Here is an 11,350-nt window from a genome sequence, read left to right as displayed (position 1 = left end):
GAACGCTGTTAAAACGTGAATATTAATCGCGACGTGAGCGCAGCGAAATTAAGCGAAGTGAAATGCAATCGACGTGGGACGATGCTGGACGGAAGCTGTGGACGCCTACGGAGTTCCGGATGCATAGCGATGCAAGATGGAAGGGCGTCGGTGGACCTGGACAGATTTCGACGCGAAATGGTAAGTGCGAAATTTCAACGCTCACTAAGCGTTATCATTATATGCGCATGCATGTTTTATCGTAAATCGCATTGATTTCCCACGAGATGCGTAAGAATAATTCCACACCATTGTTTAAAACTGCAAACAACCGAGTTGAAATAGAGAGCCAATGAAACGAGAGAACTAACAAATACACATATCAGGAGAGAATTGCATTTATTTACCATATTTCTGATTATTCAAGCTATAGTTAAGCTTTGAAACGATCAATGGAAATCAGCGTGGAAAGCTAACGCTTTCGTGTAAAATTTCGACTTGAGCGTTTGGATAAAATTCAATATCCACGTTACGTGAAAGGGCAAATGTTTTATTATACGCTTATCAAGTTTAACATGTATCGCTTTTTCAATATTATACGGAGATACTATATTACAGGATATTAATATTAATATTAATACGAAAGAACGAAACACGATCGTCTTAACAATCCGTATCAACGTGCGAGCCAAGGGGAAGGGGGTAGCGAAGATAAGATCGATATAAAATGTATAAACGTTTCTCCCCCGGTTTATAAGGTACGCCGGACAATTTGGCGGCGCGAACTCCTCCCTAAGTGCGATATATAAAGCTCTCGATAGTAATATTCACGCCGTGAATTTCCGCCGCGTTCGAAATTTGTTTGTTCGATCGTTCCCCCGCGGGAGATGTTATAGCGTGTAAACGAGCTTGTTCGGCAAGTTCGTTGCCGCCCGCGCTGCCGTGTGGTGCACGTGTTTTCATTTCGCGTATCGTATAGCCGGGGCCGCCTCCTCGTATCATTACTGTTTCAATACGCGCGGGAGGAAGAAGCGAGAACTTCTCAAGTTCCCGTCGCGTACCCGAGAACGAACATTTCGCAGTCTCTCCGACTCCTTTCCCGCCGCTATATCGCGACAATAGGCGGAGATTGTCGGCAAAGGTAACATATCGTAGCCCGCAGGAGCGAGCCGTACTTCACGCGGCCGATCCGAAACTTGAAACAAGTCCGTCAAAGAGAGAGATATATATACGCTTTCTCGTTCCGATTCGCATCGCTAGGCATCTATTTTACATTTTACACTTATCCGCTTGTTTAACCGGTCGATTTGCGCCGTAGATGCTCCCCGGCCGAAGTCTCCGGGAATCTCCCGGGCGAATGAATACGCAAATACGGCAGGGTCTCGGCGTTTCAACGGCCGGGTTTTTAAACAAAGGCCCAAACTTTGGAAATATGGATTACATGACATGTTTAACGCGCCGTAAATACGGGTTTAGCGAGTTTTAACCCCGAAACAGTACGAGGCGCGCGACAACTCGATTTTGCCCAGGCTTGATTGTTTCGTCAGCCAAGCGCAATTTACATATCCGTGTAATGGCATGTCAAACGTTTTAATTAAAAGCCAAAGGCACGTCGCGCGGGAGACGCGGGGGAAAATAAAATTTGGACTCGTGGCATTCGTTTTTTACAAGTCGGCGTCGCTGGGAAAATAGTTTATTCGGCGCGCGTTTCTCGTGTGTGTACAAATGGTATATCTGCGTATGCGCACAGGTATTTACACAGGAATCTGAGCGAGGATCCGGAGATATCTTCACCCGCGCATCCGAGGGGATAACTTTCGATTCCGGTATGCCGCTCTCTAATCGTCGAGCCGCGGGAGCTGCGCAAAAACTGGAACGCCCCGGTGTTATTAATAATATCGCCGTGGGCGGAAAATTAAGTGCTGCATCGCGATCTACAACTTATATACGGCGTGTTTTAATTGCGTAATTGACAAACCTTGTAAAAGTGAAATCCTGGAATCCCCTCGAAACTTGGAAATATCCTCGAGAGCGCAAAGGTACATTGCTTGCGCCACGTAGCTGCTCTTGTATCTTCGAGAAATTCCTGGCTGGCTCATTTTAATAAATATATATATATATATATATATATATATATATATGTACGTACACTCGCGTGTGTACGTGAATTTCTCATCATGCGACCTCTTTGGAAATTATACGGCGGGTTAACATTGTTTGGTCCCTGGCACATGTTCACTTTCATAATTATCATAGCGGGAGTCTGCCTCTCGGCTCGATATATTTCCTACGATGGGATACTTGCGGGTGTGTGGGTATGAGATCGAATAATATCTGCGGTAAAACAACCCGTAATACCACCAGCACCGTGTGTGAATCGATTTGTAACGATGTTACGAACTTTTTAGCGTGATTTTATATACTCGGTATTACCCTCGTAAAAGTCCGAGCTGCTTTTTACGGCAAGCGGCATGCGGCCATATCGCCAAAAACTAATCTATGCGACGCTAATCCGTGTTTCGAAGTTTCGGAAAAAAACGTAAGCCGACCCTTTGGGCGCGCGTAAAAAGGTATTGTCGATTAATTTCACGCTTTAAACGTTGCACCCTTTGCAAAGTCGTAATAGAAAACCGACTATAAAAGCCAACTACAATTATCGAGTAACGATCGCGCAGGAAATCCCGTTAATTTCAATTCACACCTGAAATCTCATCCGCGGTGTGTAGTCGGAGATTCTCTGGTTTGGAGACCTATACAATTTTTGCACGATAATATTACGAAAGCGCGAGAACTTTCTCACACAGTACTTCGGAGAAATATCGTGACAATTCGAACACCCGAGTAATATCGCCTTAACTATAGCGTTTGTCGTTAACTTTCGCAACGATGTCGTTTGACGTATCCCATTGCTACATTCCGAGTATCTTAATAAGAAGACTTGCGCGCTACGTGTAATGTTCAAGACTACCGTTCGTATTCTGATCGCACATTCAGCGCTAAATACAGTCGTTTCCTGCTTAACTTCGAAATAAATAAAATAACATCGTGTAAATAGAAAATAAAATAACATCGTGTAAATAGAATCTAGAATCGGACGAACGAATTTGATCTGAAACACACTGTTGAAATATGAATCGTTATCTGACAGAAAGTTTCATTTCGCTATTAATAATTTTGGAGTCATATAATTATAGGACTTGATTTGATAATTATAGGACTTGATCGTGAATTATACATAATGAAGAACTTGGTGTTATACTCAAGGTATTTTACATGTTTCAGACGGCCTATTCAAATTTTTGTATTAATTTAACACAAAATCAATACGTTATTCGGCATTATAAAATGTGTGAAGAATTTAACGGATAAATTTTAACAAAGATTTTAACGAAACGTTTCTTATCTTTCTGTACCCACGGTAATGTTATAAACAGAATATTTACGAAATTGCTCCGGGCAAATTGGGAATTCTCGAAATTGGACTTGAAATACGCGGTTTTCAAAATAAATCCCGACTCGGCCGGGCGTGAAATCGCTTTGTGCTCGATCATTCAGGTGCACGGTGTTTCATGGCGTCGGTGTCGACGTCGGCGTGCCAACGTCAACGTGATCGGTGCACACGCAGAGGAGGAAGAGGAAGGTGAAGGAGGTCGCAGCGCGAAATGTCATAAAGTCATATTAAGGACTGTCCGGCGCATTCTCCCGCCAGGCCAATATCGTGTTCATGTCGGTAATGCCGCGCGTGCTCCATGGCTCGAGCGGATCCGAGGGCGACGTCGGCGGTGAAGAAGAAGCCGCCTTATTCCGCTCAATCGATTCCTTTCTTCTCGCCGGCTCCTCTATTTCCTTAGGCGATACCCTGCGTATGCATCGTAAAAAACCAGGCCGATTAGGGAAGCGGTCAATCAGCCGCCGATAAATCGTTCTATTCCGAGGTGTCTCGGAACTACCACGGTGTTCCTTTAACTGTAGATCCGTTCGGTCGATTTGCGACTTTTCCGCGGGCGAAAATGTCGAGTGGAGCCTTCGGTCACACCTTTTTAATCTTTAATCACTGCGCGTGCCTTTGTAACCGAACCTCAAATTGAAACTCCATATAAAAGCCGGGAATTCAACGAGAAGTGTAACTGTGGTGCCTATTTTTGCGGTGGCGAACTCGCGGTGAAAAGAATATTCTACCTTTGGACATTGCAATGAGTGGTTATAATAAGCAGCGACTCCAAAAATATAAAAGTGTCATGTTTTTTTATGGAAATTTGTCTTTTAGAACTAAATGTGCCCCTGAACGGGTTCATAGGGTTAAGTTAGATCAACTTATGTGAGATTACATTGATCGTGTGAGTCGTTTTATATTTAGAAACTCCAAATATCACGTTTCTCCTATATGATCGCGGTATCGCTTCTGTGCTTGAGAAATAAGATCTTTCGAATTTATATACGGTATTCTGCGCGAGATTCACAGAAAATGTAGACATATACGTTTAAATCCGTCCAGTGGACGAGTTCGACCGCGCGGACTCATGGCCGCTCTTTTCAAAAACGCCGACTGAATCTAATTATTTAAGCTCGTTTTTTTCGACATCGTGAATTTTTTACAACGTTGATTTTTACTGTTAGAAAGAGGACAATTTTAGTTTTACTTTTCAAACCAGAGAAACCGCGAATTTTCAAGTATAAATACTCTCGTAATTTTCTATGAAATGAGAGTGATTTAATGTACGAGCAACTATCTTCGTCGTCCGACTTTACTATTTTTCTAGTATGTGATTTATCGCGGAATTATCGGGAAATGTCGCGATTCGTCGACTGTAATCCGTTACACGCGGTTACCTGTTCTTGGCCGTTTTCGGTCGACGTTTCTGGACTTTATTCGGCGGCTTGGAAACGCCACCGTTCTGCTTGACCTCCGACTTAATTGTTTCGACGGAAGTTCTTCGTCCTTCGGTCTCGACATGGTTCGTCAGGCTCTCTTCCGGATCATTCAGCAGCGGTCGATACCGCTGTTGATTCTGATCGTTGGAAGTGACGGACGAGGAACTATCGTCTTCGTCGTCACAGTGTGATCGCTTCGACGCGCTGACGAATCTGTTATTCGCCGACTTTATTCTCCGAATGCGAGCCTCGGTGCCGAGCAAAGTATCCCCTGCAAACGATTACGTAATATCCTCTGACTTTAAATTTATGAGACCATCGTAACAATCACGAGGTAATCCTCGTGTGATTGTTATTGCTGAATCATTGTGGAAATTACGGAAATATGGTTACGTCGATAAAAATTCGGCTGTAAAAACAGAAAGATTCCTATGAGGCTTCTATTCGGTCAATTGTTTTTAGTTTCAACCGAATTTTAATGCAGCTAAATGTTCAAAATATTCTCGGTCGCAGTAACAGAGATATCATTTCTCGTCGCCGAGTTTTCATCTGGTTCATATTCAGTTGCAGGGACTGAAATTTTTTTGTATACTTTCTGTGTGTATATATATATATATCTAACAAGCACGCTTGTTTAAACATATAATCGTTGCTGAAGCAACCGTTTAAATATTCAACAAACCAACAGAGTAAAAAACATTTTATACTTGCGTTAAAATCGGTCCTTATTAAAATTTCTGTGTTAACATACTCGCGTATTAACACACCCGTGTGTAATTAATCTAACATATTGTATTTATCTTACATCAACATTTTGTGTTGTGACGATAATCAATATGTATAAATGTTAAAATAACACATTTTATACTTCATTATCGATTAGCGTATTAATTTTCTGTCAATTTTTTACACAATGTTTATGTTATTTTACAACATACTCACCTTGTGTTAAATTAAATTAACAGAAAAATGTTGAGCAAGCCGTTTGAGACATGTGAAATGTATATTAAATTTAACGCGAAATTTTTTATTGTAAAAGAGCAAAATCGTTGATACATCAATTTAAATATCGACGATTTACTTACCACCGAGATCGTTGTCGCTGGACTCGACGAAGTATTGTTTCTTAACGATGGCTGGTTTCTCAATGACCGACGGCGGGGCGATCATAGCGAAGTGTGCTAGAATTTGTGGGTCGACCGTCGTGGCTATCATTGAAGCCTCGCTATTAGCCAAGGCGGACTTGGCCATTTTCAATAAAGTATCGTAATCTTCCGTAGTCTCGGAGGCGATAGCGAGCTCCAGAAACGGATCCTCGACAACTTCCTCCTGCGCTTTCGTTTCTACATTTAACATGTTAATTAATTTCATCGTTCGATCACCCTCGCCACTTGCATTAATTCATTCAACCATTATATGATTACTCTCGCGATTCGAAATTGCCGGGAATTACTCCCAAGAACAAACGTTAATCGCAAATCTCTCTCGAGGACTCTTGCACCTAGGCAACTCTACTCACGATTCGCGTTCTTCAAGTTCTCTTCCACGCGCACGGGATCGATGGATTTATCAATTAGATCCGTGAAACCTGATAACTTAGTTTCCTCCACGACGGCTTGTTTATGCGGCTGAATACTCGTCACCGCCTCCGGATTATTCTGGGTCGTTCTCGTCTGCTCCCTGGAAACGGCTTTCGGCTCTGCCGTTTTCGTCTGCTTCGCCTCGATATTGGTCGGTATGCTCTCCGTCGCGGTGGATAAGTCAAAATCATGTGCAAAGGCCATTACGTCCAAAGCTGCGGTTAGCGCATCACCAAAACCTGCAGTAACTGCCGACACTTGCGGCTGGCCAGCATTGGGACTGTAATACACGTGAAATTATTACGCGGCAGCAATGTTTCGCGAGCCGGATTGATGCGTCGCGCAAAATCTCCCGTCGTCGCGCATTGCTCCATCGAGGAGAATCGATCCTAAGATCATATTACGATGAATATAATATTTGTTTCTCAAATAAGTAATTAAATACAGCCAGAGAGAGAGAGAGAGAGAGAGAGAGAAAATCTATGCAGGCAGAATTCTCTCGTATTATGTAAATCACGCGATGATATTATATACGAGGAAGAATAATGTGTGTGTGTGACCCAAATCATTTATTAAAATATCGAGAATTAATTAAAACGCGTAATTAAAATCGGATTCACAGTGAGCAGGAACGCGTTTCAAAGCGGCCGCTTTACAAACGCGTCAGCAGTTAAACAGGATGTTGAGTGATTGAATTGCTTCTGGAAAATAAGTAATTCTTCGTTAAATCGCACGGTCGGTTCATCTTACATCCTACTGCGTTATGTAACGCGCGCGGAGCTTCATAAATATTTAATTACTACTGAGATACGGTCACGCTCGCGCCTTCCGTATGCGCTCGTCACGTGGAGGCGCATAGCTGATTCACGAAGGACTCCGACGCTTTTTCCAGACGCGAAGTTACGTCCGGTTTGCAGATGGCAGGCTCGGCGGAGTTACGAGGTGATAAAAAGTATCGTCCGAGTCCACTGTCTCTGCGACAATGAGTCACTCGCGCAAGGACATTCGTAAATCTATGCCGCCGCCGCGTTACGAACGGTCGCGAACGTGTCAGCGACTAATTGAGATAGATTTCCTCGTTCTCTCGTTCTCGCGCGTATTTGAAATAATTAGACCGTAACATAACAGCGGCACACGCAGGCCAATTCCAAAATTTGCGTGTTACTTTGCGTCCACTGGAAATTGGAATTCTATGCGGCGGGTAAAGCGAAATAATCGAAATCGGAACTAACCACGGTAACGGTAATTGTAACAATAAATTTGCGGAACGCGATAATCGTGACATCGTCTTAACGTGATAGCGCACAGGTATGACATTGTGATTCGATACGATGGTAATTTACGCGTTAAAAAGTAAGGCGTGCGCGCGGCGAATGCGCCGCAAATATTTCGGAATGATACCGCGCGGGAGGGGTGTAATGAAACAACGGGCGGCTTCGGAGAGATACGATATGATGCGCGCGATGAAAGTATCATTACCTGACTCGTACAGGAGTGGAGAAGGACGCGCGGCCCCACATTATACGCCGTAGTTCCTCGCCGGTCATACCCCGTTTCCTCAACTCGTTTATCGTGACTTTTCCGACTCGCTGCAAAGGTGTGATACACCAGAAGAGATGCGATAAAATTATAATGACCTGTCGCGCGTGTCAATGAGGCCTCGCTCGTATTACGGCACTTTTACACAGGCGAAAGTGGTAATGCGAGGGATGCTTTTAGCGCCTATTACTTAACAAATGATATCCGGCCCGTTTAAATGGCGTTAGTTGGCCTTTAAAGTAGCATCTGCGAGAAAGTTTCCTTTCTGTCGGTTGAGTNCCCCCCCCCCTCCTGTGGATAACTCATTTTCGCGGAAAAGGTTCGTGGTTTCGCGTATTATCAAATCCATTTGTTTGTTAAGCAATTTTCAAAGTAAACGTTTTGCGTGATCGCGCCACTCTGACGAGAGAGAGTGTGTGAGAGAGAGAGAGAGAGAGAGAGAGATACTACACCGTAGCAAAATTCGATGGGCGCATTTTTACGGAGAGTCGATACCAGAGCTCTCGTATCAGTCTCTCGAATGGGATACCGATAAATAAATTCTGACGCTTGATGCGCGCACACACGGCTGCGAAATAAATCTTTGGATACGCATCGCCCATTGGGGGGAACGCGCGGTATATATACACGCACAGGTGGAAAATAAATAAATGAATAAACGTAAGTAAATAAATCACCTTCCAATTAGCTACGGCGCCCTTGCGCTGCTTCGCTCTGGTTTTCGATTTGCTTTTAATAACCAGCACGCCTCTCTGCTCCGACGCGGGATTATTCGGGTCGTCGCCGGGTCCCAGCTTGATGCTGTATTCCTGCAGATAATTGTGGGCATCTTTCTGCGACACGGCGCGTTCCAAAGATACCACGATTTTAGCCCACTTAGTGAAAAAAATTGTTAAGCAGATTTAGGTAAACGAGGTATTGCAGTCTATTGCGCAGGGTGTCCCGAACGAATCTTGGTTCCCGTGCAAGAAGAACGGGTGAAACTGAGCTGAAAACGTCCTATACCATTTTGCAAATAACACGCAAATTTTCGAGTTATTAATTAAAGAAGCCTCTATATGTGGGCATTTTCAATCATTGATAATTCGAAATTTTGCGTGCTATTTGCAAAATACAGGACTTATCCGCCCAGTTTCATCCGTTTTACTTGCACACCACGGGAATCAAGATTTATTTGGAGCACCCTGTACATATTCGCTCGAATTAAATTAACGACGACTATTTATGTGATTCGCTAAATCCATACGATGCAGTTAAATGGGTTATCGTTGAACTTTTGGAATTGTTCACAGTATGCAGAAAAAATTGCTAGATTCAAGTGAATAATCACTCCGATGCTCCTGCATCGATTCTGATTCAATTTCATCCGCAGCAAGCTAATATTTTAACACCGACCTGCTTCACGAATTCCTTCTCGCTCTGTTCGATGACGTGCGCATACGTATTACCCATCATGGCGATCAACATGTTGAGCAGCAATATCGGCACGAGCACCATGAAGATCGCGAAGACCGTCTTGCTCAAGTTGGGATAGGTCGTGTTACTCAGGTCCGCGTACTGCAATGCATATGGATAAGTCGCGATGCGATGAGATATATAAATGCAACGTCCGCGGTGAATCGCCGGCGAATGACAGCCGGACAATTATACGCGGGTGCTAATAAACAAGCGGCGGTGCCCGATGTGGCGTACGCCGCCGGCGGAAACACGTAGAATTTTCGGAACGGAAACTCGTATTTTCCATGCCGGTCGCTACCGCCCCTCCTTTTAATTCAGTGCAACGAGTTAATCGTTATACGAACTGCGAAACCGAGCAATGATTTTTACTGGACAACCGGTATTTTATGCACCCGCTGTCCGTCCATGCAGACGCGTGCGGCGTGCTAAATCTTTAATTTCGTCAGGAAACCATATTGTAGTGTGTTTTGTGCGACGCGGAATTGTTCGTGATTGAAATTCAAGATTCATGACCAGCCGTGTGTCCCGTGCGCGCGCGAGTGTCGCTATGCGCGCGTCGCACTGACCGGAAAAAATGTTTAGAATTACGCGAACGCGACGTTTAATCGCGATTATGACGTGTAACAATTAAACTAATGCCTCGGGCATGAAATATTCAAGTCCGATCTAGACGTGCGTCTCAACGTGCGCGTTTTTTCTTTTTTATAAATATTTCGTTTAGAACGGGGACTTCGATCGCGCGCACTTTCGCGCGTCGAATTTTTGCACGAGTAAAAAAGCAAGAGAACCGCTCTTTTATACTGTCTATAGAAATTTAATAAAGTATAATATAAAATATAATAAAATATACGATACTCTTGTGTAGGGGAGATCGAAGTTAATTGGCTGCAAAGGTAAACTGACACATCACTTATATTTCGGCTATTTTCTAATAAATTGCAAAATCAAGCAAATGGGGAGTGCAAAACTATCTGTGATATACATGACGTAAATTGCATTTCATTATGTGAATATTTCTTTCTGTTGTCGAAGAATTGTATTTTTGAATTATATTAAAAATTAGGCACAATATGCTGTGTAAAAAAAAAACAAAAAATAAAATATAAAAAATGTGCTAAATAGCCCCTTTATATATGTATACAAGACAAATAAATTTTAAAAAATGATAAATGAATAATGATAAAAATAGAAATGTAAAATAATAAATGATAATGATGATAATGATGATAATGATGATAAACGATATCATTTATTCAAACTTCCGTGTCAGAGAGATCTCCAAATTGTATAACGTGCAATTACACGACAATTGCTGGATAAATACGGCGAATGAAACGTTACGTTTGTATTAACACGCGGGATGAAATGTCTCTGTCTTCCTGAATCGAGAGAATTTTGCGCTACGGTGCATAGCGGATGCAGAAAGGGAGAGGCGGAAGAGAAAGAAAGAAAGAGAGAGAGAGAGAGAGAGAGAAAGGAGGGTTCGTGTGCGTGCAGACGCGTGCAAGATAAGGCTCCACGTAGTAGAAACTGTCGCAATAAAGCGGTAATCTATAGGTGAGCTCACGTTATAATCGCCCAGGGTTATCTGAAACAGCGCCATCCAGGTCGAATGATAGGAATGGTAAAGGGTCGACTTCACGCCTGGGAATCCCTTGTAGAGGAAATAAAACGATTGGGAAAATCCGAAGAGCACGACCATGTAGATGATGCCGAAGGTCAGCATGTCGCCCGTTATCATGCAGTACACCATAGTGACGAACGGACCGGTCAGCCGAATAGCTCTGTGAAAAAGGAAGCGCAAACGTTAAATGTAATCGGACGAACGCTCGAAAGGACGAAGCATTTTGCGAAAGCGCGCGCGGGTAGTTTTATAATTAGCAGGTAATACCTTTGCCGCGTGTGGGGAACGGGGGGGGGGG

At 43.3% G+C, this 11,350-nt stretch overlaps 1 protein-coding gene across 1 annotated transcript in view; it reads right to left on the bottom strand.

Moving 5' to 3' along the window:
• Positions 1–3,657: 3,657 nt before the first annotated feature.
• The window catches only part of LOC106746875, a 31,899-nt gene continuing 24,206 nt past the window's right edge, over positions 3,658–11,350 (bottom strand). Inside the window, exons 6-13 of the mRNA XM_014623995.1 lie at positions 10,996–11,212; positions 9,366–9,527; positions 8,648–8,845; positions 7,911–8,020; positions 6,371–6,711; positions 5,937–6,194; positions 4,810–5,122; positions 3,658–3,838 (exon numbers count right to left, since the gene is read on the bottom strand). Coding sequence (XP_014479481.1) covers positions 3,658–3,838; positions 4,810–5,122; positions 5,937–6,194; positions 6,371–6,711; positions 7,911–8,020; positions 8,648–8,845; positions 9,366–9,527; positions 10,996–11,212 — 1,780 coding nt within the window. The remainder of the gene's footprint in view (positions 3,839–4,809; positions 5,123–5,936; positions 6,195–6,370; positions 6,712–7,910; positions 8,021–8,647; positions 8,846–9,365; positions 9,528–10,995; positions 11,213–11,350) is intronic.

The sequence above is a fragment of the Dinoponera quadriceps genome, unplaced genomic scaffold, assembly GCF_001313825.1.
Source record: "Dinoponera quadriceps isolate SergipeBrazil2010 unplaced genomic scaffold, ASM131382v1 scaffold1852, whole genome shotgun sequence".
In the NCBI taxonomy this organism is placed as follows: Eukaryota; Metazoa; Arthropoda; class Insecta; order Hymenoptera; family Formicidae; genus Dinoponera; species Dinoponera quadriceps.
Note: the sequence above shows the minus strand (reverse complement) of the source record. Positions and strands in the feature narration are given on the sequence as shown.